Source organism: Haemaphysalis longicornis, unplaced genomic scaffold (genome assembly GCF_048455015.1).
Source record: "Haemaphysalis longicornis isolate Haplotype H1 unplaced genomic scaffold, Haemaphysalis longicornis Haplotype H1 scaffold_6, whole genome shotgun sequence".
Classification (NCBI taxonomy): Eukaryota; Metazoa; Arthropoda; class Arachnida; order Ixodida; family Ixodidae; genus Haemaphysalis; species Haemaphysalis longicornis.
Genome location: NW_027526407.1, coordinates 100,899,063 through 100,927,049, shown reverse-complemented (window position 1 = coordinate 100,927,049; position 27,987 = coordinate 100,899,063). Strand labels below are relative to the sequence as shown.

The 27,987-nt window shown below is 44.8% G+C and overlaps 1 protein-coding gene across 1 annotated transcript in view; it reads left to right on the top strand.

Moving 5' to 3' along the window:
• The window catches only part of LOC144143168 (lipase 3-like), a 53,926-nt gene extending 26,257 nt beyond the window's left edge, over positions 1–27,669 (top strand). Inside the window, exons 4-10 of the mRNA XM_077674969.1 lie at positions 9,102–9,216; positions 11,264–11,414; positions 15,498–15,590; positions 15,703–15,855; positions 23,124–23,195; positions 23,532–23,600; positions 27,382–27,669. Of these exons, the coding sequence (XP_077531095.1) occupies positions 9,102–9,216; positions 11,264–11,414; positions 15,498–15,590; positions 15,703–15,855; positions 23,124–23,195; positions 23,532–23,600; positions 27,382–27,669 (941 nt within the window). The remainder of the gene's footprint in view (positions 1–9,101; positions 9,217–11,263; positions 11,415–15,497; positions 15,591–15,702; positions 15,856–23,123; positions 23,196–23,531; positions 23,601–27,381) is intronic.
• Positions 27,670–27,987: the final 318 nt, after the last annotated feature.

Here is a 27,987-nt window from a genome sequence, read left to right as displayed (position 1 = left end):
GAAAGCGTCCATGCGGGATCGAGGAAGACATCTTTGGCTCTGTATGAAGCAGCCGCGATAAGACATATGGCGCATCTCTTGCGGAGAGCAGAAAACGCAAAGTACCCAAATGGGTAATATGGGTCTCAAAGCTAGTTTTGCATTTTAGAAAGCCTTTTAAAATTAGAAACAGAGGTACCTATTTAGGTATCCCTGGAATGAGAAAGTTGTACTCCCTGTCACCAGTTATCCCTTGATACCGTGTCGGTTACTTCAAAATAAGTAGTGGCGAACATACCATCATCATCATCATCACCAGCCTATCTACGCCCACTGCAGGGCAAAGGCCTCTCCCATTATTCTCCAATTACCTCGGTCCTGTGCCAACTGTGACCAATTTATCCCCGCAAACTTCTTGATCTCACCTACCCATCTAACTTTCTGCCGCCCCCTGCAACGCTTGCCTTCTATAGGGATCCACTCTGCTACCCTTAATGACCAGCGGTTATCTTGCCTTCGCATTACATGCCCTGCCCATGTCCATTTCTTCTTCTTAATTTCTACTAATATGTCTTTAACACCAGTCTGCTCCCTGACCCACTCCGCTCTCTTCTTGTCCCTTAATGTTACACCTATCATTTTCCGCTCCATTGCCCGCTGAGTCGTTCTCAATTTAAGTTGAACCCTCTTAGTGAGCCTCCAAGTTTCTGCCCCGTAGGTGAGTACCGGTAAGATGCAGCTGTCATACACTTTCTTCTTCAGCGACAATGGTAGGCTGCTATTCATTATCTGAGAATTTCTGCCATATGCACCCAACCCCATTCTGATCCTTCTAATTATCTCTGCCTCATGGTTGGGATGTGGGGTCACAACTTGGCCTAAGTTATATATATTCGCTTACCACTTCCTCTGCCTCGCCATCTATCTCAAACTGCTGTGCTGTCCCGGGGTTATTGATCATTACTTTAGTTTTCTGCATATTAATTTTCAGGCCCATGGTTCTACTCTGTTCGCCCAGTGCGGAAAGCATGCTTTGCAATTCGTCCCCCGAGTTACTTATCAAGGCAACGTCATCAGCAAATCTGAGGTTACTGAGGTATTCTCCATTAACCCTTACTCCCACCTGTTCCCAATCCAACGTTCTGAATACTTCTTGTAAGCATGCTGTGAATAACATCGGAGAGATTGTGTCTCCTTGTCTGACACCCTTCCTTATAGGTATTTTACTGCTCTCCCTATGGAGGATGATGGTAGCTGTAGACCCATTATAGATATCCTCTAGTATTCTTGGCGTGATCGTATAGTGGTTAGTACCTTGCGTTGTGGCGAACCTTCGACCCCCTAGAAACCTACGAGCTTATGGGTCACCGCGTGTAATAGCTAGGTGTGCTACTTTGCGCACCGTAGAAACCTGAGGGGGTGGATAAGTAGAGGGAAGGAAACTGGGGAGGGAGGAAATTTTTAGTGGAGGGCTAGAGGGATGTTGAGAAGAAAGTGGGGATAAAGGCGAACGGTACAAGTGGACGTTACTTCCACAAAACGTTGGGCCAGTTGGTTCATGATCGTGAGACAAAGCTTACCGGTGATACGGCCAGGACGGTGTATGGACTGGGCGGAACGGTGGAGTGCTGCCTTCGCAAGAAGTCGTGTTTCCCGCTGGCTTCCGCCAAAGCCAGCAAGGAAAGAAATCATTCGTGGAAAAACCCGTGCCTGCAAAGCGGTGACCTCCCTGCCACACCTGCCGCAGCCGCACTCGGCGGCGATGCCAGTCCTGTTGGCTGCGACGTGTTCGATACCACGTGCGTCAGAAGCAAAACACATGATAACCGACGTAGCGCGTGCACGGGGAGAGCACGCTTGGTTGCAGTTTCAATCGGCCTTCAGCTTCTTTGGAAACAGTGTGGCAACAGCATGGATAGTGATACTGGAACAAGTGGCTGCAGTGTCCGATGTAGAGGCTATGGCTCTAATGTCGATATCGGCAGAATACTTGTCTACTAACCTACCAACGGCCTTTGCGTTGTCATGTCATCAGTATGACCTCTATCCTGTGCAACGTTTTTGAATACGGTGAAATTCTTAGCTGTCTAATGAAACCTGAAAAATAGACCATGGCCGTCGTCGCCTGCCGCCACGTTCACCTGTCAGGGCGCACGCACTTAGGTATTTCTTGTTCCATTCTGCTCGGGTGCTCGGTTAGCGCTGTAGTAATTAAGAGCCCTTGCCCGCTACTCTGGCGACCCGTGCGCACATCCCGCACGAATCCTGTTTATTTTCTCTCTGGAGCGGCGGTAGTTCACGTACAATTTGCGCTGACGTAGATGACGGCGACTACGGTCTTATTGTCGCGTTTGATGATTCACCTAAGGCGTTCATTTAACACGAAAGTGTTTTATGCCGGGGTACAGAAACACCACCGACGACATATCCGTCACGGAAGTGACATCACCAGAAAAAGTTCCATTCACGCGGCGGCGTGAGGATTCAAGCCTACGATGAGTCTGGGCTCAACTGGAGATGTGAAACGCTTAGCCAACGGAGCGATGAAGTTTTTTTTTTAGTCAAGCCGACATAGGTGTACGAACGCGCCTTATGTCCTTCCCTCAAACGTTTTCATTCAGATGGGGCTACCGTCCAGGAGAGGTGAAGCGAACTAGTGCGTCAGGACGCTAATGAGCGCCGATAATTGGCGCCTCTATAGGGCAGCGTATAGCAGCTGGAGCTGCTATACGCTGCTGTGTATATTTGTCCGCCCCCGTCCGTGGAACGCCACTCAGCTTGTGAAACGCCGCCGCCGCCGTGTTGCCCAAGCTGAGCTTGTCGTAACGCAAGCGTCTGACGTACGCTGGACGTCGCTCGCCAAGCACACCCACAATTCTGCTGCTGACCTGCAAATCATGCTCATTTCGCTGTAGCGGACCGTGACTTCACCAAACGATTCGCTGACAACCCGTTCGGTTTCGTTCGGACGGTTTGTGAGTGCCTGAGGTATCAGTAGGATTTACACAATGCTCCGGCGCGTGTAATCCAGTGTCTATAGTTGATGCGTGTAGCTGTGCCATACCAACGAAGTATAAATAGGGATGTGAAAGTTCATGTCGATGCACAATAAACATTCAAATGCTCCTGTGAAGGCACATTTCACTTTCTTGTTTTACCGAGTGCTATGAAAGAAGGATCAACACATTTCTAAAGGAAGAAACAGTAACAAACAAGGTATGCCAGAAAAGAAATCTGATATTCAGTGCACTTTCGCTTTGAAACCGCGTGAGCTGAGATATGTGCTCGAGTGATCGTTTTTTGAATGGCAAAGTACATAAAAACACGTGTGACACTGTGTGAATCCATAGGCACAAGCTCGTCGCGGGTCCGATGAGATTAGTGCAGTTAGATAATTTAACACATTATATAAAACATTATTTGTGTGATTGTAACAATTCCCAAAGGATAGTAATGCAACGTTCCTAAAGCATGCCAAAAATGAGATTAGATGGCCTACAGGCGCAAGCAATATCACTATATATTGAATGACATTCTAAAAACATGCATGCCAGGATGGTTATAATGCAAAGCAGACGTGAACTTTAACTGCACTTTCTGCAAAGCGAACAAATACGCAGTCGCTAGTTTCATTGTTAAGTAATCTGTTTTATATGCAGCAAATACGTATGCTTTGCAAGCTGCATTTCTCCTTGGCCCATGTTTGTACTGAGCATAACTAAACCTACCTAAGTGCATTACTATAACCACTTTATATCAAGAATAATACCAATTTATGGTTTAGTGCGACAAAGGAGTGGAAATATATAATTGTCCGTTATTTCTTTTGTACTAAGGATTGAAAACTTTCTTGTAAACCTTATATCGTAAAACTAAAATGGGAATGGTACTGTTATACCAATAATAGTATCTAAACAATTCCATGTATGTTTTGTGTTTCTGGTCTTTGGCTGGCGTCTGCGTGCGGAGGCTGTCTGAAAGTTTGCCTTTACCGGTTTTGTTTTGTTTTTCGCGCTTTAAGTATCAACTGTGCCCTTTATTGATTTTATATTTTGTGATGTTCGTTATCTTGTTTCTTCTAAACAGGGGCATGGGAGCGAAGGGCGATGGCATTGTACCAATGAAAAATTAATGCATAGTGCACACACCCTCAGTTCGTGAGCCCTGGTTGAAATCATGTTTCAGATTTATCCGTAATACAAATCATTAAAAATTTTGTGAAATTCGTGGTTTCAGTACCTAAGTACGCTGCTGTATGGTACACGTTCAGCCTCAATACTAACTTCGCAAAACATTTCATGCGATTTCAACCACCCTTATGTTCAATTTCAGTTATATCCTGCCTAATCAATGCACCTCGCACTGTGTTAGCGCTTTTTATGGCTGAGAATTTACTTTCAGCATGCCGTCAGTTAGAACACCGTCATGATATTAGGTTAGTTAGAACACCGTCATGACGTTAAGGTTCGGGATAGTTAGAACACCGCCATGACGTTAGAACACCGTTAGAACACCGTCATGACGTTAAGGTGTGGGAGACGCAACTACCTGTAGCAGGGACGCGGGAATGAGAGACAGCAACATGGGCTGCAGTAAGAACAGGTATGATTAACATTTATGCAGGACAATGCGCAAGGACGGAATGTGGGAGAAGGCGAGAACCAATGAACAATATAGCTAGAGAGAAGTGGTTGCCGATCAAAGCGTGACGTAAAGTTGCAACCGAGGTTGATACTGTCCGGCGGAAAGCAGAAAAAAAGTGTCTCGCGACTTCTCGTAGCCGGTAGCTGTTGTATTCAGGGGTTCAGGAGATGAGCAGAGCAGGCTTTCCCCAGGTGGCGGTGCTGATCAGGCCAGCTTGTGGCAGGAGCGATGAGCAGCGGAGCAATGACCAGTAGAGGTCGCTAGCGGTTGAGGTATCGTCACGGCCCAGCATTACCGGTGGCTATGTAGTTAACCGGCGTCTTACGACGACCGCAGGTTTCCTGGCTGTACTGAAAATTCGAGAATATTGGATTGCCACTTTTTGCGATCGCTGGAAAACACCACGCGCGGCAATGCAAGGTCCCTAGCGATGTCGACTCTCTTCCGTGCCTGCTACGTGTCTACTGCATTTCGTACGCCAAGAATTTCCTGAAGGGAAAGTGCCTCCCGTTTTCATGACGCCGTCAAGGCCCGAAAGAGTTCGCGGTTCAAGGGTGTTCTTAAAGCTTGAAGCGCACTATGACGACGAGAGCGCGTGCTATCCTTGCAGTTGTGCTTTATAGCAAACACAAACTTCCAGCTATCCGATGTCAAACTGCCGTTGTAAGCCCAGTGATGATTGTGATAGCATAGAGCAGAGGTTCTCAAGCATGTTGGTCCCAGGGAACCCTGTTAAGTTCCGTTAAATGCCAAGGAACCCCCCCCCCTCCCCTCCGCCATTTTTCATTCCGTTCATGCTACATTGACGTGCAATAAATTCTAAAGCAAGCAAGGGTATCGTTTATTCCCGTCGACTTTACGCGAATGCGTACGCTAGCGGCACCTATCTCCAAACAGGAGAAATGCGCAGGGGGGAAATATAAGGCCGAGATTAAAGTGCAATAGTTTAACCACGTGGCCCGTTTTCGGAGTCTGGCTGGCTACAAGCTGCTGGCGAGATTTATTGCGCAGCTCGTGTGTTTCTGTTATGCGCTGAGATGTGCTTACTGACACTCGGGCGTGAGTAATGGAGGTTCCTTAGATCGATCGCACCTCAAGTTCACCATATAAGACTTTGCGACTGCGGAACCAGGGAAAATGTATCAGTGGCTCGCGGAACCCTGAGGAGGGGCCTGCGGAACCCCAAGGTTCCGCGGAACCCACTTTGAGAAACCATGGCATAGAGTAACATAGGGCCATCTAGTGGTGACGAATAGCACCCGCGTGCGGTCTCATGCAGCCACTTCCGTAGTCAAGCCTGGCCACGGCTCGTCAAACATCAACATGGCGGACCGCGCATGTTACCCGGCCGGCTGCGTAGTGTCGGATTGTGACGAGTGATCAGGGAACGTACTCTGAGCCACCACGTGACAGTGAGGAGTTTAATACATGGGTCTCTATGCGAACTGCGCCGGTACTAGACAAAAACAGCGTAGCATTCGGGAAAACGTAGCACTCAGGAACGTAAGAGTGGGGCTCTACTGTATATTTACACGGTGATCGAAAGTTAGTCGAGAGTTTTTTTTTTTTTAATTAGGCGCTTAGATTTACGGGAAGACCACCTCGACAGTGAGTCTATGTGCCTCAGGGGACACAGAATTACGTAGTGGTTATTGATGTCGGTGACTTAAATAACTAACATTAATTAATTAGCTTTTTGTTGGCTGCAGTAAGCACGCATGTTAGTATTGAAAAGTTAGACGCAACCGTGTTTCTACGCAGCTTCATTTGGCAGAAGTCTTATAGCACATCCGTATACCGAGATATCGAACTGCGAAGTTTAATTGCCGATCGCATGATTACGCATACACGACAGTGAATACCGACGTAAGGCTCCTCCCTTTTGTAATTTTCGCAATATTCGCCCAAGGGAATTTGAAGGACATGCTTCTGAATTCTCGGAGATATGCGCATTGAAATTTACGAATTTAGGCATGAGGTAACGCAGGGTCTTAAAGCCCTAGTTTTTTCTAATACGGGGTAACCTGTAGTTGATTTTTCTGAATTGAAAACTACCATTCATTGAGAGATGTGTTTGCTGAAATTCATTGCGATTTGTGTGCATTTTCTTGTATACATATGATGCAAGGTAGTAAATGTGTAGCTGTTGTATATTCAGTATCTCATGTGCTTCTCTAAACTGTCTGGTACTGTGTCGCAAAACCTAGATTTTCTAGAGCCCGAATAGCTTTTTCTATTCATTACGGTTAGTTTTAAAATATTTGAATTATTTGCTGAGCCCCAGACTAAAAGTCAGTAATTTCATTTTGATTGAAACATTGCGTACTACACGGTTAACCTGAAACTCTTGGAAATTTTATCGCGGAGTTTGCATAGCACCCCGGTAACATTAGATAGCTTCAGTAATAGTGGCTTAGTATGTTCGTTCCACGCAAGAAATTTATCAAAATACACGCCAATTAGTTTTATACTGTTCGCAGATTCAATACCCTAATTGAAAAAACAGACTTCAAGAATCTTTTCTAAAGGAGTGTTTCTAGCTCGGAAAATTACGTAAATTCTTTTTTATTAAGTTCCAGAACATTTGTCTGTAGCCAAGCGGAGATTTCTTTAAGCCAATCGTTGGCTACGATTTCAAAATCTCTCATGTCATCGCTAGTAGATAACACGTTAGTGTCATCTGCGTACAATATAGTATCATATCTTGCGTATGCGGTATGTTGCAGAGGTCATTTACATTTAAAAAAAGAACAGGCTCTAAAACAGAACCTTGCTGGCCACCGTGTCTAATCATTGGATATTGTGATACATATTCACCGAGCATAACAGTGTTTAGGACTACTAAGATGACTTTCAATGAGCCTCTGCGCGTTTTCTCCTATGCCATAAATGCATAGCTTTTTCATTTTCAATTTTGTGCGGTGATTCACTGATTCGAGTGCTTGTTTATTTCAAAAAATATAGCAGTTGTGGCAAACTTTTTTCGGTGTTTTCAATAAGCTTTTTCATGGTTGTAGGTAGGACCAGTTTCGTAGACTTTGCCTTTACAAAGCCAAATTTTTTTGGTTTTATTACCTTAAAGCGGTTCACTTATTCGGTGCACCTTTTAAGAATTATGGTTTCTAAAACCTTTGAAGAAATGCTTGAGACAGAAATCGGCCGGTAATTGGTGAAATCATTTTTTGCCCCACCCTTGCGCACTACGGGTACCCCACCGTAGTGACAAGGGTATGTAATGTCGTTAAACACGATTCCATACGTGAGCCAAAAGTACAGCTCTAGAGGAGGCGATGAACTGGATTGGCCCGGCTTTTGTACCATGAGGACCAGCAGCACCGCCAGTTATCAATGAAAGAATAGTGTTCATGATTGCAGGCTCATCAGTAGGGTAAATGAAAATTGTACCTGGCAAACAAGTTTTTAGATAATAAATTGAATCGGGAGCTAGTGGGCAGCATTTTTACCGACTTCTAGCACAAAAGATGAAGTGCTCATTCAAGCCCTCACATACGGCAGTTCCCAACAGGTTCATCACCAGGAAGCTGAGAAAACGTGACTCGGTTTTTCATTGCCTAACCCATTGAAGACTCTCCAAAACTTATGATGTTGATCACTTTGTTCCAACTTACACCTGTAGTACATATGCCTTGCTTTTTTATTAGCGCATTTATTTATCACGAATTGCTCGAAACTTTTTACGTTTAGTATCATGTCTGAACTTAAGGCACCGCTCAAATAAACAATTTCTTGAATTTTATTATATAGTCTGGCACATATTCAAGGCTTACCCGCTTTTTTGTGTTTCCGCAAGCAATACTCCTGAAAAGCATTATATTATAGGTTTTTAATTATATTATAGAACGCTGTGAAGCTTACATTTGAACTCTCCTTGTTCAATGCTTAGGGTCAATCTTCCTGCATAAAAAGTTCCACAAATGTTTCTGTAGTAGTATTTTTTATTATTCTTGTGTTGTAAGTAGGTACTTTTGTTCCACCAACATAGATTTATATAGCACAAAACACAGCTACAAAACAAAGCAAAACACAAAACACATGTCACGAAAGTCTACACGGTGGCACCTTCAGAGCGCTGACGCCTTTCGCTGGGCCTTTTTTTTTTGTCTTTTTTGGTTTTTGACCCCTACAAACACCACATATAAATTATCTTTGCGAAAGATATAGACGTATACCTCTCTACAAAGTCTAGTGTATCGTGCGAGGCGAGAACATGTCTCGCTGTTGCGGATTTGGGCAACGGAGCAGGAATCGCAACGACGCAATGCAATTAGGCTGTGATCCCTTAAACTGTTACCAGAATATAAAACAATCGTAGATTGGTGGCAAAAGTTAGATTGATGGTACAATTTCGTCCTTAGAATAACTAAACAATGAATTGAAATGCATTCAATGCTGCCCTGTTAAAACCGTTAAACAAGCATCGAAAGCGCATGGTGAGTCGTCGTTCCCGCCATTTGCAGGGTTCCTCCTCGCAGACAGCGGGTTTGACGTGTGGCTGTTGAATGCCAGGGGGACGCCCTACTCCAACAACCACAGAACCTTGACAACCAGGGACCGGAAATTCTGGGAATGGAGGTATGACGCACAAAATTGTCATTTTTAACACGGAAGTGTTTTATTGCGGAATTCAAGATTTCACTTACGTCATATCCGTCACGAAAGTGACGCTAGTAGAACGAGGCAAGCGTTCCATAAAGGGAGCACCACTGCACACAGGGTGTCCTTGCGGGAAGGCACCTTTATTACTAAGGAGTACGTTATAGTATTACCAAATAAATAAATAAATAAATAAATAAATATTTAGGGTTCTTTCGTTTTCGGGTTTTATATTTTAACACGTAAGTGTATTATGCCACGATACACAAATATTTCACTGTTGTCACATTCGTCACGGAAATGAATGCCAGTACACCTTTGCCGAGGGGACCCGCCAGCGAGACGTCGCTCGCCAAGCATACCCACAAGACAGCCGCCGGCCCGCACATCATGCGCAGCTGCGTATTTCGCTGTACATGTCACTTTCGTGTTTTACCAATTCCCATGACAGAGGAGTCAACCGCAGTTTTTTTTTATGTCTCTAAACTGCATGCCTGAGCAGACTAAGCATAGTAACGGGGCAACGAGAGATGCGAAGACAAAGCTTGAGCCACGGCTGATCAGTATATCCTCCCATTTGATGGGCAGGTGATTTTAACGCGGAGCTGTGAGGGTCTCTCGGGCTAGAAAAGCCGGGGCCGCCAGTGCCCTTTACCGTGAGTGAAAAATCCGTTAGCGCGGGTCACTGCGCCCAGTAAAACCCCTGGGATATGAGTTTGCTGTCTCAACAGACGCAGCTTGTACGCAAAGCTTGTAACTGCAAACAGCGGTTAGCTCTCTGCTTTGTGCCATGCACCGCTGTCGGAGGCGATTCGGCTACCTGGGAAGCGTGGCTTCGTTGTAGGCCAGGCCGTCCGATACGATCACGGTGATTGGAGGCCCGGGAGTACGTTGGAGTCCTTCAGGGCGCGGGTTGCAGATGGTGTGGGGAACAAACTGGCAGAAGCCGTTGTCACATCACGACGTCCAAGCGTTGCTCATTTTCTTCGGCGCGGATTCTGCTTTTATAACTGCGCCGGCGCAGAGAGAGAGGGCACAACACACAACGCGCCAGCCGCCGTAGAGCGCAAAACTTCCCACTTTCTCCCTCTTTCATGGGCGCGCGTTATCACTGGCAAAGCTAAGCTCGCCTCCTTGAGAGAACTCGAAGCTTCGGTTAAAGCTGAGCGGCGGAGCTTTTATTTTGGTATTTTCTTGCCGGGGAGCCGGCGAGTGGTCGCGTGACCGCTGCTTCGTTTGAGAGAGTTCCAGAATTTTCTCGGGGCGACTAGAACCAGACTGAAAGAATCAGACGACGGTAACAAGAATTTCGCGCTGTCCATTAAAACAAAAAAAATTATACGGTATTTTTCGCGTCGTACGCTCTAGTTTCTCACACTGCAACATAAGACATTACGATTTATGCTCTACAGTACACTGTACAACCAATTTGGTAAGTTGTTCAAGCACTATCCTTCACATTACAAACAAGCAGCATGGATTAGTACACCCGACGCCATTATGTTGATTCTCTCAATCCCGGCATTAGCATTGCGTTTGTTGTACTAATTTGGCTGGTTTCCAGGGGTTTTTGTTCCTCTTTCATTCAGATTTTAGTGGTTTAACGCGCCGAATGGTCACATGGGCTGTGAGGAGCGCTGTAGTGGAGGGCTCAGAATGCAGCTCGACCACGTGAGGACCTTTCATGAAGGACAAAATCTTCTTTGAGGTCGTAAGTGCATAAAGTAGATTGACAGTCTGCCATTTTGGGGGTTTTCAGATGCACGGTACTAAACGATGGAATGTATTTACTATGTGGCAAGTAGCTGCAAGGTGCTGTATAATATTTCTAGGTTTATGGCATTGTTCCCCACTTACTCAGCGAGACAATGTCGCCGTTTGCAAAGCAAATTGTACAATAAGACTGGTACAACATTTGTGCAATTCGTCGTAATACTGTTGCCCAATGAAACACATTTTTTAACTACAGGCTGAACCAACGAGAGACTGCTTATTTTAAATTTCTGCTGTTGGGTTTGATTTTCAGCTTCGACGAAATTGGTCGATACGACATAGCGGCTACCATCGACTACATAACAAACGTCACCGGACTTCTCAACATAACCCTTGTTACGTGGTCACAAGGATTCACGGAGTCGATGGTGCTTCTTTCTACCAGGCCTGAGTACAACGCGAAGGTTTGTGCTCGCTGACAATACTGCTTCGCGTGCAAGTACTACAAGTCAAAACCCAATTTTCTCGAGATGCTTCAATTCGCCAACTTTCGTGAAACGCGCACCAAGGCGAAAGCGGTATCCCCCGATAAGCAATTTGTTTTAATATTTTGTACTATGAACACGTATTACCGGGTTGGCGCCTTAAATAGCACTTTCTGTTTCCTAAAAAAAATTATGCCGTTGTATAATGAACTGGCAGAATCGCAACCGGGATCTCCGAAAACGTTTCAGTAGTTTCACGATGGTTACCTTTTTACCTTTTCCCTCAGTGCATTGATCAGCACTCACACGGGATACTGGCGTCGGCGCTGCTGAACCTCCGCTCTCGCAGTTCGTTTAGTTGCAGCGGCTGTCGAAGTGCGCGACCGATTGCCTCACTTGCAGTTCAGCACTCAATCCTAAAGGCTGCAGTGCGCTGAGGCAGCACTCACTCGTGGGTTCTCTCGACGGCAACTATGGTGAGCGTCTGCATCGGCGGCGCGAAGTGCGTCTCAAAACGAGATGCGAACTACGTCTTAGGAAGCGAACGCAAATCATCGTCACGCGCACACACCCCACTAGTTTTCTTCAAGCGTCGCGCAGTCGAGCGTCTCGTGCGGGCACAGCATACCGCCCCTTCCCCTCCACACACTTTCGGAGAAGCTGATGATGATGATGATGATGATTCCTATTGGTTTCCCCTTTGAAGCGGGGTGATGACATGTCATCTTACCAAAAAGGACTAATATAACCATGTTTTACACTCTTGGTTTAATACTAGCGCTGCTTATGGCAGGCCCTAAGGCTTATTAGGCCCGAAATACTTTCTTTTCCCTGTTACAGGTGGTAACTGTCCTAGGCAATATTCCCCTCTCTGCTTTTCATCCACCAGCATTCCAATCTTCTTTTCGTCCCCTCGACAGCCTTGAAGTTAACTTCCTCACTGATACCCTTAAATCCTAGGGCTTCTGAAAGCCCAATATTCCCTTCATGTAGATTTGGATGGATACCCTCACATTCTAACACTATGTGCCGCATAGTTTCTGTTTCTTTTCCGCAGACCACACATACCCCATCATTTTGTGAATACTTCCCCACAAAACTCTTAGTTCGCAGGCACCCTGCTCTAGCCTCAAAAAGCAAAGCACTGCCCTGGGAATTATCGTAGAAATTTTCCTTTCTGATGTTCATCTTCTCAGCACTGTACATCTCTAACGACGTTTTAGCTTCCATTTTTTTCCTCCATTTATTCGTTTCAATCTGCCTTGCCTCTTTTTTGGTTACCTTGGCTGTTTTGGATTCCCCACTGTTCTTTCCGTATTTCATCGTTAGCCGTCTAGTCTTCCTTAACCACTGCGTGTCCACGCTTTTCAAGTATAGGTACCTAAAAACCTTAGCTGCCCACCTTCGTTGATCCATTGCCCTCAACCTCATCTCAAAGCATATTTTACTTTGAGCTTCTCTAACTTCAAACGACGCCCAGCCCATATCTCCCTGAACTGCTTCGTTAGTTGTTTTTCCATGCGCGCCTAAGGCCAAACGTCCTACCGTTCTCTGGTTTACTTCAAGGCCTGATAGAACGTCTGATTTTAAGCAGAGTACCGCATTCGCAAACGTGAGGCCTGGAACCATTACTCCTTTCCACATTCCTCTTACTACTTCATATTTGTTATACCCCCACAGAGCTCTATGCTTCATTATAGCTGCGTTTCGCTTTCCCTTAACCTTAAGTTGCTCCTCGTGAGTACTTAAGTAGTTATCCCCTTCGTTTATCCACACTCCCAAATATTTATATTCCTTCACTCTAGGTAATTCGCCTTGCTGGATAGACACTACGTCGATGGTAGCGTCATTGAAAACCATTATTCCTGATTTTTCTGCACTGAAATTTAACCCGAGGTCAGTGGCTTCCTGGCCGCAAATATTTATTAGCCGCTGCATATCGGTTTGGTTATCAGCTAAAAGAACAATGTCGTCTGCGTATAACATTCCCGGAATATGCTGTTGTACCACTTCGCCTTGCAGCATATGGGTTAGGCTAAACCCTACTTTACTTTCTTCCAGTTTCTTTTCTAACCCTGCCATGTAAAGCATGAACAGTATTGGGCTCAAAGGGCATCCCTGTTTCAGTCCCCGATGGATGTTGACCTGCTGGGCGCATCTCGTCTCGCGCCCCCCCCCCCCCCCGGCGAACCGCCCGTTCCTCCCAGTTTCGCAACAGACTCCTCCTCTGCTTTCTTTCCCTCTTCGGTCTTGCCATCGTTCGCGCGATGACACTGACGGCGACGACCCTCACCCCAGGAAGGGTCGCCAAACACCTGCGCCTTAATATACCTGTCGCCTACCATATTTTTGAAACTTGTGTTTTATGTGAGCCGAAGCTGCAAGGGCTATGATCCGCACATAAGTGGGGGGCTGCGGGTAACTCCACATCCCCTGAACACCTTTACCCTCCCCTAAATTTTCGCTGTACAGGCTATTTTGTTTTTGGCCTGCACCAAACAAACAAAAACAACGCCTTGGTAGGGATCGAGCCCGCTTCCTTGGGCTCAGCTCAACTCTTAGCTACCGAGCCACCGTGGAGGGTCAGCCTGCTTTTTGAAGGAAACGCTTAGACAACCGCTTCAAGCCGATGTAGGTGAACGCCCTACAAGCTCATCATTGGGATGCTGGAATTTTATGATTGGTAATGGGAAAGGCGCTTCTTTGAAACTTGCATGTTACTTGCAGTTATCTGTCATTTCTCAGATACCGCACTCTCCGTTTTGTAGCAGCATAGACAAAAAAGCTTGTGCCGTTCGTTACAGACTTGAAAGGCATCATTCTTTAATAGCCGTTTGTTTCAAATTTATCTGAATGACTGGAAGGAGAACGGGTATAAACACTAAGTCTGCTCCACTTCCTTACTGTGAAATCAATAACTAGCTCATTGAGCAAAAAAAGAGGAACGACTTCTCTCGGTAAATGTAGATGACCTCAGAGCACGTCGATGCTGAACAACCGATAGCTGCAAATTTCAACCGCCTCGTCTTGTATGACGCCACGATATAGCACAACAGGCTTCAGAAGATAGAGTAAAAAAAACAAGAAAGCAACCATTCCCCTAAAGAGAAAAGGGGTGCTTGCCAAGCTTGCGACCAGTCAGCATGAATAAAACAAAAACTCAAAACCCCAAACCCAATTTTTAGCAAAACTCCAAACCATTCCCAATCAACCCAAGCCTATACCTAATCTACCCCAACCCAACCCCTCACGGTACCCACACCAATCCCCATCCAACCCACTGGCTGTTGTCGACCCGATTTCAATCCGCACCACTAACACACCCAATAAAGAATCGCCCCTCGTGACATAATGAACCACTTCGTCACATGCAGATTCATTTCCTGGCATGTCTGCTGTAACGCTTCAGTTCTCGGCAACTTTAAATTCAGCAGCTCATCTCCCGGCATGCACTGCGGCCTTTCAACAGCACAGCAGCGTTCGTGCCAATGGCGCTGCGGTAAATAGGGACATGAGTCCGCTGTGCTCTTGTTTCAAGTTACCCCCTCATCTCCCGGCGTACACTGCAGCGTAGCAGTGGCGGCGTCCGTGGCAACGATTCTGCGCAGGGTATTACCTCCAACAATTTCCATACGAGTTCAAGTTCCATATCCGTGTCTTAATGGTGTTCTCGGATAGACGTCGGCTTCATAATGCAATGAACCCCGGTTCGATTCCGACCACGGCAAGCCGCTTTTTTGTGTAGTGCTGCTTTTTTTATTTCCGGCACCATCACGCGCTTCCACGAAAATAGTGAGTCAATACAAGGTTCCTTTGAAAAAGCGGGACTAGTCTCAGAGTTTTCTGTTTTTAGCCCCATTACGCACCGGCCACAAAAGCGCATGGTGACATCATAAGTCTTTGAATTTTAACCTTTACGGTAATAAAGCCTGAGGGAAGTAGTGAACGTATTCACTCGCTTTAAAAAGTCACAGACTAGTTCGTATAAGCCAACAACGAAATTTGCTTGATCAAAGTTCACCGACGTGTTTATCAGTGAGACCGTTTGTCCTTTTATTGCAGGTAAATCTTGTTGTGGGCTATGCTCCTGTTGCAAACATCACACACATTAAAACACCAGTAACACTTCTGGCACCTGTTGCCGAGCTCGTTGGGGTGAGTTAATCGTTCATGACTGCAGCAGTTCTGCGCGCCTTTTATTGAAACAGCTTGGTCACATCTGGCGTAACTAGAACATAGGGAATCATTTTATTGTGTGGGTTCGCAGGGCTTCATCACCATGTTCACCAAGGGAGGTTTCCTGACAGCGTCCTCCTTCACTCAGTCCCTAATAACTTCGTTCTGCAACAACATTTTCCGAGGTGCCTGCTTTTTACCAGTGGACATTGCCGTTGGCGCGAGTGAAGAGCAGTTGAATAAGGTAAGAAATAGTTTGAAGGGTCTTGGGAATAAACGTGGGGTTTTCGCTGCTTTCATTTACCTAACGAGGTGTTTAGGTTCATATCATCGTCATTCAACGCGTAAACAGGTGTAAAAACAGAAGTGACTTGAGACAATAAACGCTCGGAATGAAACACCAATGATTTCGCAATGACAACGCGAGAACACAATAACGAGCTGAATATAAATTTGATTCACTATTGGACATTGTCGTTGGCTTTTTTATTTACTATAATCCGCCCTCACCTAGAATTTTACGCTGCTTTTTACGGCTCATTCTACTGGATGGTGATTCGCCCACTTGTAAGATTTTAGAGTAATAAACCAAGCTGAAAAGACAAAGGTTATCACGTATAACCATTGGCCGTTGTCTTACGTGACGGTGTTACGAATGATTCATGAGACACAACTGAACGGTAACATTGACTGTCTTGATAATTCTGTATAACTTCCTTAACGATCATCCTAATATGGTGCTATAATCTCAGTGTCCGCACAGCGCGACTATAAAACCCATCGAAGAGAAAAAGAACAATACAGTTTCTGCAAATGTAGGTATGGTAACATTGGCTTTGAGCTTAGGACCTAATGTTCCGAGAATGAGACTAGAAAAGTTTCTAACGATCAGAAAATGCAACAGGATTGTTAGGCTGTATCCCGAAGGCTCAAAGTAAAGTAAATAAGCGCAACGAAACTGTGTAACCACACCAGGTCACGCAAATGACAACGTGAGAGCTCTGCGTGAAACATTTCCTCGCCCCGTCGATAACTGCATCGAGGCAACGTGTCGCAACCATGCCAGACCACACAACTGTATGTGCTATGCCCTATTTCGTCCCGCGCTTGTAGGCTGATTAGACTAACAAACGTGCATGTGCAGCACAGGAAAATTCAGTTGTGTTATACTTTGTAATTACGAAGAAAAAACATTTGTCTAGCGTCCTTGCGGTCATACGGGCATAGTGTCGAAAGCCATGCCAAAAAACAAACCGCTAGGAAAGAGTTAAACGAGCTTAAGCTTGGCGGTTCCGCCCTTTTAAAGACGTATTGACCGTGTTCAGGAACCCACTTGTATAGGCGCCTCTCATTCTAGCGTTCCCAGTAGTGGGGCAGATAGTTTCGTCCATGCGCTATTATCACGCTAGTTTCGAAATATCCGCTTTCATTAGCCCCTTACCGGCCTCGCGCGATTCTATGTATCGACACTCGAGCATTGACGGGATTTCGCTAGTCTGGTGCACTTACTTTAGCAAACATACGCCTGGGCTATAATCAGGCACGCGTATGTGTAGAGAACAATGTACTTACAATTGGTAGTCAATCTCCCTGGATGCGCGTTCCTTTGGTGCAACAAAAGCTGCTGCTTTTAAGCGCACCTTTTAGTGAAGCAATCAAATGCTCAATGTTTGATTAAATTCGCATTGCTCTTGAAATAAAGCAGTAGTTGTTTACAATTTAAAAGGGTTAAGTAGCTTTGCTTGTGAGGTAGAGACGAAACAGACATTGTAGATCGTTAAATATTTTCTGCTCGACAACTTATATTACGTGTGTTTAATTTCTCCAGTCTATGCTGATAGACTCGTTTGTACTTTTGCGCAACCTGGTCTCTTTCCACAAGCAACAAAAGAACATTTACATGGGCGCAACGCAGAGCGGACTTCGTGATATTTTTCCTGTGTCAACTGCGCAGCGACATGAAAACTGTTTTCTGATATTAAGCTAGCTCCTTTGATGGCAACTAGCTTATGTTCCCCGTCATGGAGCTCTACCTATACTCGAAGCTGAATTTAATTATAAAAAGCCTGTATATAATTTCCCGGGATGATCGTAGCCGCGAGTGTGTTTCAGTCACGTTTTTGGGTACCGGGATGTTGCTTTTCCAACTCCCAAAAGTGGCAAAACGATACTTTCGCAAGGATGGTGATTTAGGCACTCCGCTCCCGAATTTCCTTGCAACACTTTAGTATTTAATGAAGAGGCGGAGACAAAATGCAAATTTGCAATGCATTAAACAGACGGATTTGTCTGGTAACTATGATACCACAACTATCTCAAACTTCGAAGAAATATTTGCAATAATGAGAAAAACAATTACAGCAGTGGCGACTCACGAGCGATTTCTCTGACGTCAAATAACCCTGTTTCTGCGATTCTGCCATGACTGGGTAACTGTACAGGGGCCTCTAATTCTCTTTGCTGGTATTAATAGGATGATAACGTGCAGGCAGTGTATAGTAATCAAGACTGAAGGAAGGCCGCACCATGGCTGTCCAAACACGGATAATGATTTTATTGGCATCAGTATTTTATACACGGCAATGATGATGAGTGCTGGATACCCTGGGGTAGTTTTAACTGTTAACACAGTCATGAGTAGGTGTTTAGTGATGGTCGATATTACGTCAGAAGTGCCGGTGAAACGTCACTGTGTGGCGAAATTTGAACGTTTCTAAATGTATACGGTGCTCTTTTAAAGTTAGAAAACAACTAATGTTGCTAAAATAGAGCTGAGCAAGTTACCGCAAGCTGGTTCCTTCAAATTAATCAAACTTCTATTTTGTCTTCGCGGCCATTCAAAAAAAAACGTCCTGTCGAGCTGTGCTCCAGCACCATTAAATTCTCTCTGCAATCAGGTTTTTTTCCTGTGCAGGTCATTTATCTGTAACCAAAGCTGCCATGTTCCTTTTCAAGCTTTATTTTGAGCTTTGTCTGCAACCAGATGTTATTTTTGTGTGGAGACCATTTACCTGCAACCAAAGTTGTCTTGTTCCTTTTCAAGCTTGCAAGGTAGTCCTGCCTACCGAAAGGGTGTTCAAGCAACAGCCTTGTCAAAACATCACTGCACAGAACGTTGCAAGCGGGAAAAAGGGCTTTACTTAGGCAGTGGAAACAAAATATAAACGGCACACACGATACAATTACCAGAGCACTTCAATGTCCGGAGGCTTACGGCACGGCGGAGCGGACGGCTGACCGCTTGCTGTCGTGCGAGGTCCTTGCAGATGGCTGGCGGCGGCTTGTCTCGCGTGGCTGCCGGCACTCCCCGCCTGTGACTCCCCCCGCTGACAAACGCAGCTGCACTTGTCTAGTGTCCGAAGTACGTGCCACGCCCCGCTTTCATCGCACTGTATTTCCACTGTTCTTTCACAGATGGCAGGAGAGCTCACGCGCGCAGTTAAAACACAATAACGCGACCGTTCGCAGGGGAGAATCCCTACAAGCTTCCTGTTGCGCTTTGTCTGCAACCAGTTGTTATTTTTGTATGGACGTCATTGACCTATACTGACAGCTGTCTTATTTCGTTGGAAGGTCCATGGTGAGCTTGATTTAATTTAAAATACGCTACTCAAAATTTTAAAACTTCTTAGTTCGGGAGGAAGTCGCAAGGGTCTTCGCTCAAAATATCTGTATTGTTCATTACCTTAGGGATTTTTGCTCCGGTGTACAGATATGGCTGTTGGGAAATCTAAGTCATTTTTTCACTTCTCCGTCCTTCGTACCAGCCCGGGACGAATTAACAAATTAATTGAGTGACGAATGGGCGTGCGTGCAAAGATGCGCAAATAAAATTTATATCTGTTTGTCCTCACCTAAAAAAATCGCTTTCACGGCTTCACTTAACGTTTAACGCGACTCTCGCGGTGGTTGCACGATCTGGTAAGCTCACTTCTACGTTGATTAAACACCAATGCCTCTCTTCCATTTCGCCTCTTATTCATCATTCGTCCTATCATGAACCGTATTTATTCTGTACGTGGGAAATATAACAGTAATTATGGGACAATGCACCCTATTCGCCGCGAGCTCGACATGTAGGTGGCGACAGCGTCGCGCTGCTAGTGTGGATGCTCCGCTGAGCGGCCCGTAAGAATGCACACTGTGGGCGCGCTTCGTGCCTTTTTCTCGCCGTATGTGCGCACGACAGGTGCAACCAAGAGTGGTATGCTGTAGTTCGGTTACTCAACGTTCAATCTATAGCATGGAAGCGGCAGTCAGTTTTCATTATTACGCCAAAAACCGCGACGACTCATCGGGAATCTCAGTATGGCCATAATTGTGACAATGAACTTGTACGCTGTGGCTCGTAGCAAGCTCGATCTTTCCAGACTATGGCTTTGAGCCTTCAATAAAAGCATAAATAGAAACAAATCAGGAAGCCTCGATCTCTGAAATTCAGGTTACAACGGCAGTCTCAATCGCTTTCACTGGTAGCATGACGCATTCTTGCATTTGTGGTATGCTCTGAAATGGTAACACTACTTAACTGCCCTGAAATTCATTCTAAGAGCTTACGATATTTTTTGTGTGTTCAAAAGGCAACATAAAATTACTGAATTTTGATCAGCGCAGAGATATAAATGTAACCGCTCTAACGGGTCTTTTAAATGAAATTTTAGCGACTCTGAAGGAAGGTTTCATGAATAACGGTGTCGGATCACTTATTTACGGCTTTCGTCGCAAGTGAACTTGCGAATTGAATTGTCAACGCACGCAGTACAATCAACATCTCATGTTTAGCTAGGTTTTCGCAAAGTGACAAGCAGGCTTACAGTGTGCAAACCAAGCTTCTGGGACCTCACAGTGAGCACAAATTTTCTGTTACGGCTGCTCTGTTGACGATTTGCGTTCCTTTCAAAATCTTTCAAAATCTAACAGGTGCCTGCAACAGCGAGATGTGTTTGCATTCTTGCGTATAAGGTCGCTTACGAACCCTAAAGACGAATGAAGTTGCGCTGTTGCAGATGTAGTAAAACATTTCCTTTTTATTTCTCGTTGCAAATCAGCGTAACGGGTTCCCGTTAACTACTTTGTTTTGTAAACTGAATATCACCTTTGTCTTGGCATTTATTCTTGAGGATTGGTTAAAAAATGAAATTCTGCGATTTCATTTTTTTTTCGAGAAGGGGGAGGGGGGTCCTGCCAACGTTGCAAGAGCAGCGAGAAGGAAATAACGCGCGCGAAAAGCCAAACTATGGTTATCAGTATTATTTACAATCGAAACTACACTAGGCGTCGTGTTCTGTAGCAGTGAAAAAATCAGTACACGTATTTTCCAAAATGGTCCGAGAATGTCCAGGAATTGTGGGACGCCTTTTTCAAAATTGTATTGAAAGCAAGCATTGCGGGAAGGAAAAAAAAAAAACAGCGAGTCATGGCACACACCCCACACACATATGGGCAACAACGTGCATTATATATTACGCGTTTTCTCCTCTTTCTTTAAACTTAGGTCCACCTTAACAGGTTAAGACGTGACCAAATTAGGCATTTGGTTATGCTGAGTGAGACACGTTTCTGGACAAGGTGATTCATGCCGGATTTGAAAATGATATATATGAAAATGACACACAAAATGCCACATGACTGACGCAAACTCACAACTGCTTAATTTTACCGAAACATTCCCCTAAATACTCTTGGGCATCCATAGAAACGTATTTTAAATAATACGTAAAATTAGCAACTAGATACAGTTGAATAAATGTTTATTCCTCCTCCTGAGTATAACCAACGACTGCCCAAAAATGGTATTTATTTTAGAAAAGGTACGGGAAGGACACGATCACACAGACGCTTGCGGGTGTAAAATACGTGTCCGGATATGTATGGGCGATAGCGCACGGGTCGTGTGCAGTGTAAATGTTTTTGTTTGTTTCTTCTTTCTGTAAGGACACAGCGCAATTTCACAAGGGTGTGGAATTTGCACGCGTATGCACAGGACTTGTCGCTTCTTACCCGTTTCGCGTACTAAAATTTTATCCTTTAAATAATCACCACGCCACCTTCAAAAAGCACCCTTCGACGTTCCCGAAATGGCAGACGACTGCACTCAACAATACGAAAAGTGCAATGTGTGGAAGCAATGTTTATAACACGTTTCACACTCAAGCGGTGACCACAGCGAAGATGTTTCGTGGAATTACACCAGCGCATTAACCCGCAACGGCCGCTGATTATTGCGTTTCTAGAGGAAACGAGCACGCAGAGGTTACAATGTCATTGCTTACTGCCAAACGAGCACACATATTGGTTGTTTTGTCGTGTGCAGCACGCGTCTTGCGCCGCACGCAACGTGAAAAAGCAGACGACGCGAGAGCGCCATCCACACTAGGTGCGGTTCGTCCCGCCGCCGCCAGGGGCCGACTGTGTTCGCGCTCGGGGCGAATACATAGTTTTCTTTAAAAAAAATAATACACTTCTCATTCGTGAAATGGGCATCAACGGAGCATTTGCAACGTGGCGACATTTACGCGAGATTACAGGCATAAACAACGTAAGTGCAGGAAGAGAAAACGTAAATTCGAATTCTAAGTAAATTGCTAACTCAGATAATTTCCTTAGAATTCAGAGTTTAGACAGAAATTCTAACCCGCAACCATTTTGGTGAGTGAACAACATTACAGCAAGTTGCATTACTGAAAAAGTTGAGAATGTGTATGTTGTTTCGGAGAAACATATATGTCGTCAAAACATGGCAAGCTAAAAATTGTAAGTGGTTTAAATTATGTGCCCAAGGTTGACGGGTTATTTAAAGATGTATATGCGCCCCACACGCGAGAAATGAACCGCTATAGTACGAAAAGGCATCCAATAGGCCGAGTATGCGCGCTGACTTAAGACAACACCTCACCTTCATCTTTAAAATGAACTTTACTTAACCTCAAACATGGAGACGTTGCGGATATCGAAGAGGTCAAGGTGGCGGGAAGCGTCACGATAAACGTGCACACTTAGTTTAAGAAGCAAAATGAGTGTCTTAAGGGACTACTTACAAAACTCAGTGATATCCATGTTCCCTTTAACTCTGTTTCATGACTGGTGGGGGGTGCCTTTGATTTTTCTTGTTGTCAGCTAGTGAATCATTAGTCGCGAGACGCTTTCGATGTCGGTGCAAGCTACCAGAACACCAGGATTGATAGGAAGTTGTATCGCATTTTGGACTCAATTTCCCTTTCATGGCGCTGTTCGTTCCCACATTGCCCTAAAGCAGGGTGTAAAAAAAATCACGATGTCGGCGGTGGGTTACTAACAAATATGTAACCGTGAGATTCATTAGCTTCCGTTAAGAGGGACGAATTGATAAGGAACGAATCTTTGCAAACAACGCGCTAAATTTCCTGTCCATCAAGCTCAATCTTTCCCTAAAAAAATCTGTGTAAGGGTAAACATAATTTAAAGAGAAACACAAAATTCCATAAATGAACTTGCGGATGGGATCCTTAATCCTCGCACGCTCTTTTTGTGTAGACGCGCAAACCTGTGTACCTTGCACATCAGCCAGTTGGAACGTCCGTACAGAACATCATTCACTATACCCAGGTAAGATCATTTCCGTTTGACATCAACTTAGCTGGCACTCTTATTCATCATAGGACTTATCGATATAGGCGTTTCTTGCAGCCTATTTTGCATGAGCAGACTAAAAGCACAAAAGCGCAAGCTCTTCGTGGCACCTACGCCTGCCTTGAGTGAAGGGTCCACTGGACCGAGGAGACTTACATGTACACTGAGATTAGCAATGAGACAATACTAGTATAGTCTCATCCCAATAAGATTTGGTTTTCGTACTCCTTGAAAAATAGAATAGATTTAACGATGTCTAGCGGTGAGAGCCAAAGTCGCACTGATACCTAGGTTTCCACGTTAATTTTTCAGATGTACAGGGCGAAAAACTTTATTATGTACAACTACGGCTCTGACAAAAACTTGGTGCGATACGGTCAGGTAAGATCATTTATATATTCACTCCATACGGTTGTGAGATGTTACTAAATTCTGAAGATACGAGCTTAGGTATCTTCTCGTTTTTTACGGCATTAAGACGTGGCGAGTAGTGCAGACGCTTGTGCCCGTTACTTACGCAATACCCTAAAGATTATAGCGTTATAATAAATCGTTTTCCTAGTGCACAATTCCATCTCAGCAATAAGAGCCATTGTGTGTCGTACAGTGTGAGTAACCTAGTGGAGTGGGCCATAAAGAATAGCATTAGGGCTTTGGCATTCCTGGAATATTGTTAACAGTGAAAATGATAAAAACATAAGTAGCCTACACTCTCGTGTAATATCGAATTCCGGAAGATCTCTGCGGTGTTTCTGCCAAAATTTGGAGAATTTTTATCGTATCAAAGAGGGCAAAGTTATGACTCTAATTCGACTTTTTTACTCCATTTTGTTTTAATGCCCTAAACGGCACAGCCGAAGTGCAGAAATCAAGTTGTCCTATATCTGTTGATTCGAATGCTCTGAATTTAGATATACTACTGGCAGCAGCTGCAGTTGCTTATTAACGCACGAAACGCCATAAACGTGGCAACGTGCATCACCACCGTACACTTTCCCGCACAAATACTTGTAATATCATCAATCGTTCAAAATAAACTCGCAACTGGGTCACTGCACCCACCGCAGCGTAGAGTACGCTAGCCGCTGTTTTAAAACACTATTTTACGAGTTCATCCCATTACAATCTGTAAACTTTTATAGATGGCCAAGAGAGTACTTATTGTGACAGTACAACACGGGAACATTATACGGGCAAGCATTCTTGGAGGGGCACGGTCCTGGACTGTTAATGGGCATCGACCCCCGAAGTTTTTATCGAAAAGGACTATTCTGATTGGCTTTCAACTGTATTGGCGAAAGGAGAAGCCAGTCAAAAGACGCTTCCTGTTCGCTGACGATGTTAGGGTAAAATCTCAAATAGGGCAAAGCCGCCTTCCGGTCTTATTGTGGCGTTCTTCTTCTTCTCTTTTAATACCTGGTTGAAAAAACGGAGAGGTTGACGCTTTATAGAAGCGCCGGCTACTCCTTCTCGCGTAAGTTACTGTTCGTAATAGACATTTCAAGAGTCTCAAACTCACTGGCCAGTTCGGCGAAGGCAGGTCTTGCGGGAGAGTTCTTGCAATGATTCGTGGAGTCAATGCACACAATATACTGCAAACACAAATTTGTCCCTGGTGTCCCTTAGTAGGAGTCAGCAACTATGGTAGACACTTGATGGTGGTTAGGGGAAACGTCACACACAACAGGAGATCACAAAGCACACAGAAGATTACAAACAAATCACACACTAAAGAAGTCACAATGTGCAGTACAGAATGGAGGAAGGAAAAACGGCACAACGAGAAACGCAATAAAACGTAGTGTGGGCAGTCATGGGTTGAGACTCTAAGCGCAATAATACCAAAGGTAGAGGAACATTTCTTACTAATAAAGTCCTAATAAAGCAGTCTTAAGAAAGCGTTTAAGAGCAGAAAAAGAACGCCGTCGCTGACTGGGTGTTGTCCATGGTCCGAGAACTTTGGCGAGGTTAAACGGCCTATTGTCTAAGGACATGAGCACACTTTTAAAGTTCCTCCTGGCATCGTCATGTCGGGGACATTGTAAGATTACATGATGAATCGTTTCATCAGGATGACCACATAAACATCTTGCACTTTGAACTTTGCCGATTTTGTGGAGAAAGTGCTTTGTGTAAGCAGTGCCAATACGCAAGCGGTGTATAAGCGTCTCTAAGCATCTGGATGTAGGTGTTGTTGTTATCTTTAACGTAAAAAAAGGAATGAACTACCCGCTGGTGTTTTTGTGTCTTAGTAAACAACGCGTTGTTGGCCATGGAATAAACGCCAAGAGAGCGAGACAACATTATCGCGGCCAATATAAAGAACGAGTAATACAGCCTCGACTGCAGCTTCAAGGCGCCACGCAGACAACATACGAGGCTCTTTTATTCGAAAGATTTGGTGTTTTATGGTGTCCCCAGCGCTTTTCCGGAAGCATGTGATGTTTTATTTACCGGCAAATTAACCGATTCAAGTTAAAATTTCTATTCTCCCGCCAAATTGTGTGTTTCTGCACGTGACGGGTCTTCAAGCTGCAAATGCGGGCTCCGAAGTCTTGTCACCGTCATCTCTCATAAATAGTGCCCCCATACTGATCCGCACCGCTATTCGCCTTTGCTTTATTTTTCTCGATACTTGCACCTGGCCGGTTTTTGCTACGGTAGGTCGTAATCGTTTCGTGAAACATGAGGTATGTTCGCAAATAGGATCTTGTAAGACAATGTCGCTTACACCAATCGCCAGTATCCTCTGAGATTACCCCAAAGCGCCAGATTTGCGCTTGGAGTGGCAACAGTAGTACGCACTGGTACTTGCATTTTACGTGTGCTTTCGTAACATGCATTGTTTAACCCCATCATTGTTACTGCTATAAAAGGAATAGACATTACACTTCAGCGAAAATAGCTCGTTCTGCAAGGTTAAAACTCCTGCCTAAGTTTCGTTTGATTTTGCCACCCTCAGCCAATCGCACGCCTGTGCATATGACGTCATATGTTCTAGTGCTGGAATAGAGCTAGTGAGTCGCATAGCCATTCCTTTTTTTTACTAATTATGTAGCTTGTGGGAGTGAAGGTTACGTTAAAAGTTGTGTCAGTATGATTCTAACGATGAAATCTTTCGAATGAGCAAACTTGTGTTTTGTCGGCATGGCCCCTTTAAGGGCTGCAAGTTGCTGGTATATTTTTATAGGTTTGTGGCCCATGCAAAGATGTTTTTATTGTAGGTGTTATACGCCGATAAAGTACCTAGAGCCTGCGCCCGGATAGTATATTGGGTGTTTTTCTCAGGTAATGAACCGCCACTCTTTTTACGTGTTTCTGCGTTTCCAAATGAGGCCTCCAAATAGCATGAGGAATAAAAATGCCAAAAGGCAAGCGATCCAGTGTTAGGAATGTTGCGCGGTTTGTTGCGAGCCAGCTTCATCTTAGTGAGCCAGCTTCGCCTTAGAGTTTGTGGCAAGCTTCATCTTAGTTTTGTCTGTACGCTGACACATGTTCAAAATGCTTTAGCCTACGTACTATAGCCCTACTCATCTGCTGCTGATACGCACAGTAACAATACCATCTATCGTTTTATTATCATCTATGTTTTGGTTAAGGGGCAGGATATCGATCGTTGCGGAGCGCATGTTTTCTAGTTTATAAGAAATCCAGCGTTTTGTATATAGAGGTAACCACAAAACAAATTTCTAAATACATTTTCGGCTGTAATTTTAATTTGGCAGTAAGCTTTCTAAACTCTCAACAGTGGCGCGAGGTAGCCTCTAAGCGTGATACTACCGTACGTATAAAAAACTGCTCCGCCGGTTGAAATACCCGATTCAAAAACAGCAAAAAGCACTAAGAAGTACTACATTTCTTTATTGTTGCCCCGTGACCATTTTTATATACGTCTTTCATTGTGACGAACACTTGAAATTATGTTCCTGTACTGCTCGTTGCCATGGTTGCCAGTATTTCTTTTTGCGGCATATCTAAGGCTGGTAGATATAAATATTTCACCTTCAAGCTTTGTAAGGTCCTATGAGAAGACTGCTTTGTTTAAAAGGGCTTGAAGTAACAACCTTGGATTTGCGATAGTGAGCCTTTAACGCTCAAAAATCGGTTACTGCCCCTTTAACGCAAGATCAAGAAATATTGCCTTTCTACTGCTTTCTTCCAGGGTGAACCCCCGGAGTATCCCTTGGAGAACGTGGTCGCACCAATTGCACTGTTCACTGGCGCTTCTGACCGCTTCGCCAATCCCACTGATGTCATGGACCTAAGATCTCGGATCCAGAAAGCCATCGTCTTCGACTATCAAGTGCCTCAGGAATCTTTCAAGCACTTGGACTTCGTCCTTGGTTATGACGCCACGCGCATTCTTCATGAGCCCATGATTGAGTTCGTCCAGGGATTCAACGGGACGACCCGCCACGGTGGCTCAGCGGCTAGAGCGTTTGACCTCTGAGCATGAGGTTGCGGGTTCGACTCCCGGCCGCGGCTGCCGCTTTTCTGATGGATACTAAAAGTGGAAACGGCCATGTGTACGAGATTTTAGCGTATGTTAATAATCCCAGGTGGTCAAAATTAATCCGGAACCCTCCCCTACGGCGTGCCTCATCGCCTGCGTTGCAACGGCGTGTTAAAGCCTGCAATCAATCAATCAATCAATCAATCAATCAATCAATCAATCAATCAATCGACGAGCCCTGGCCGGATGATTTTCCCCGATGGTACGCTAGTTTCCCCAAGTTTTGGAGTGAAAGTCGTTCATCGCCTCGCAAGT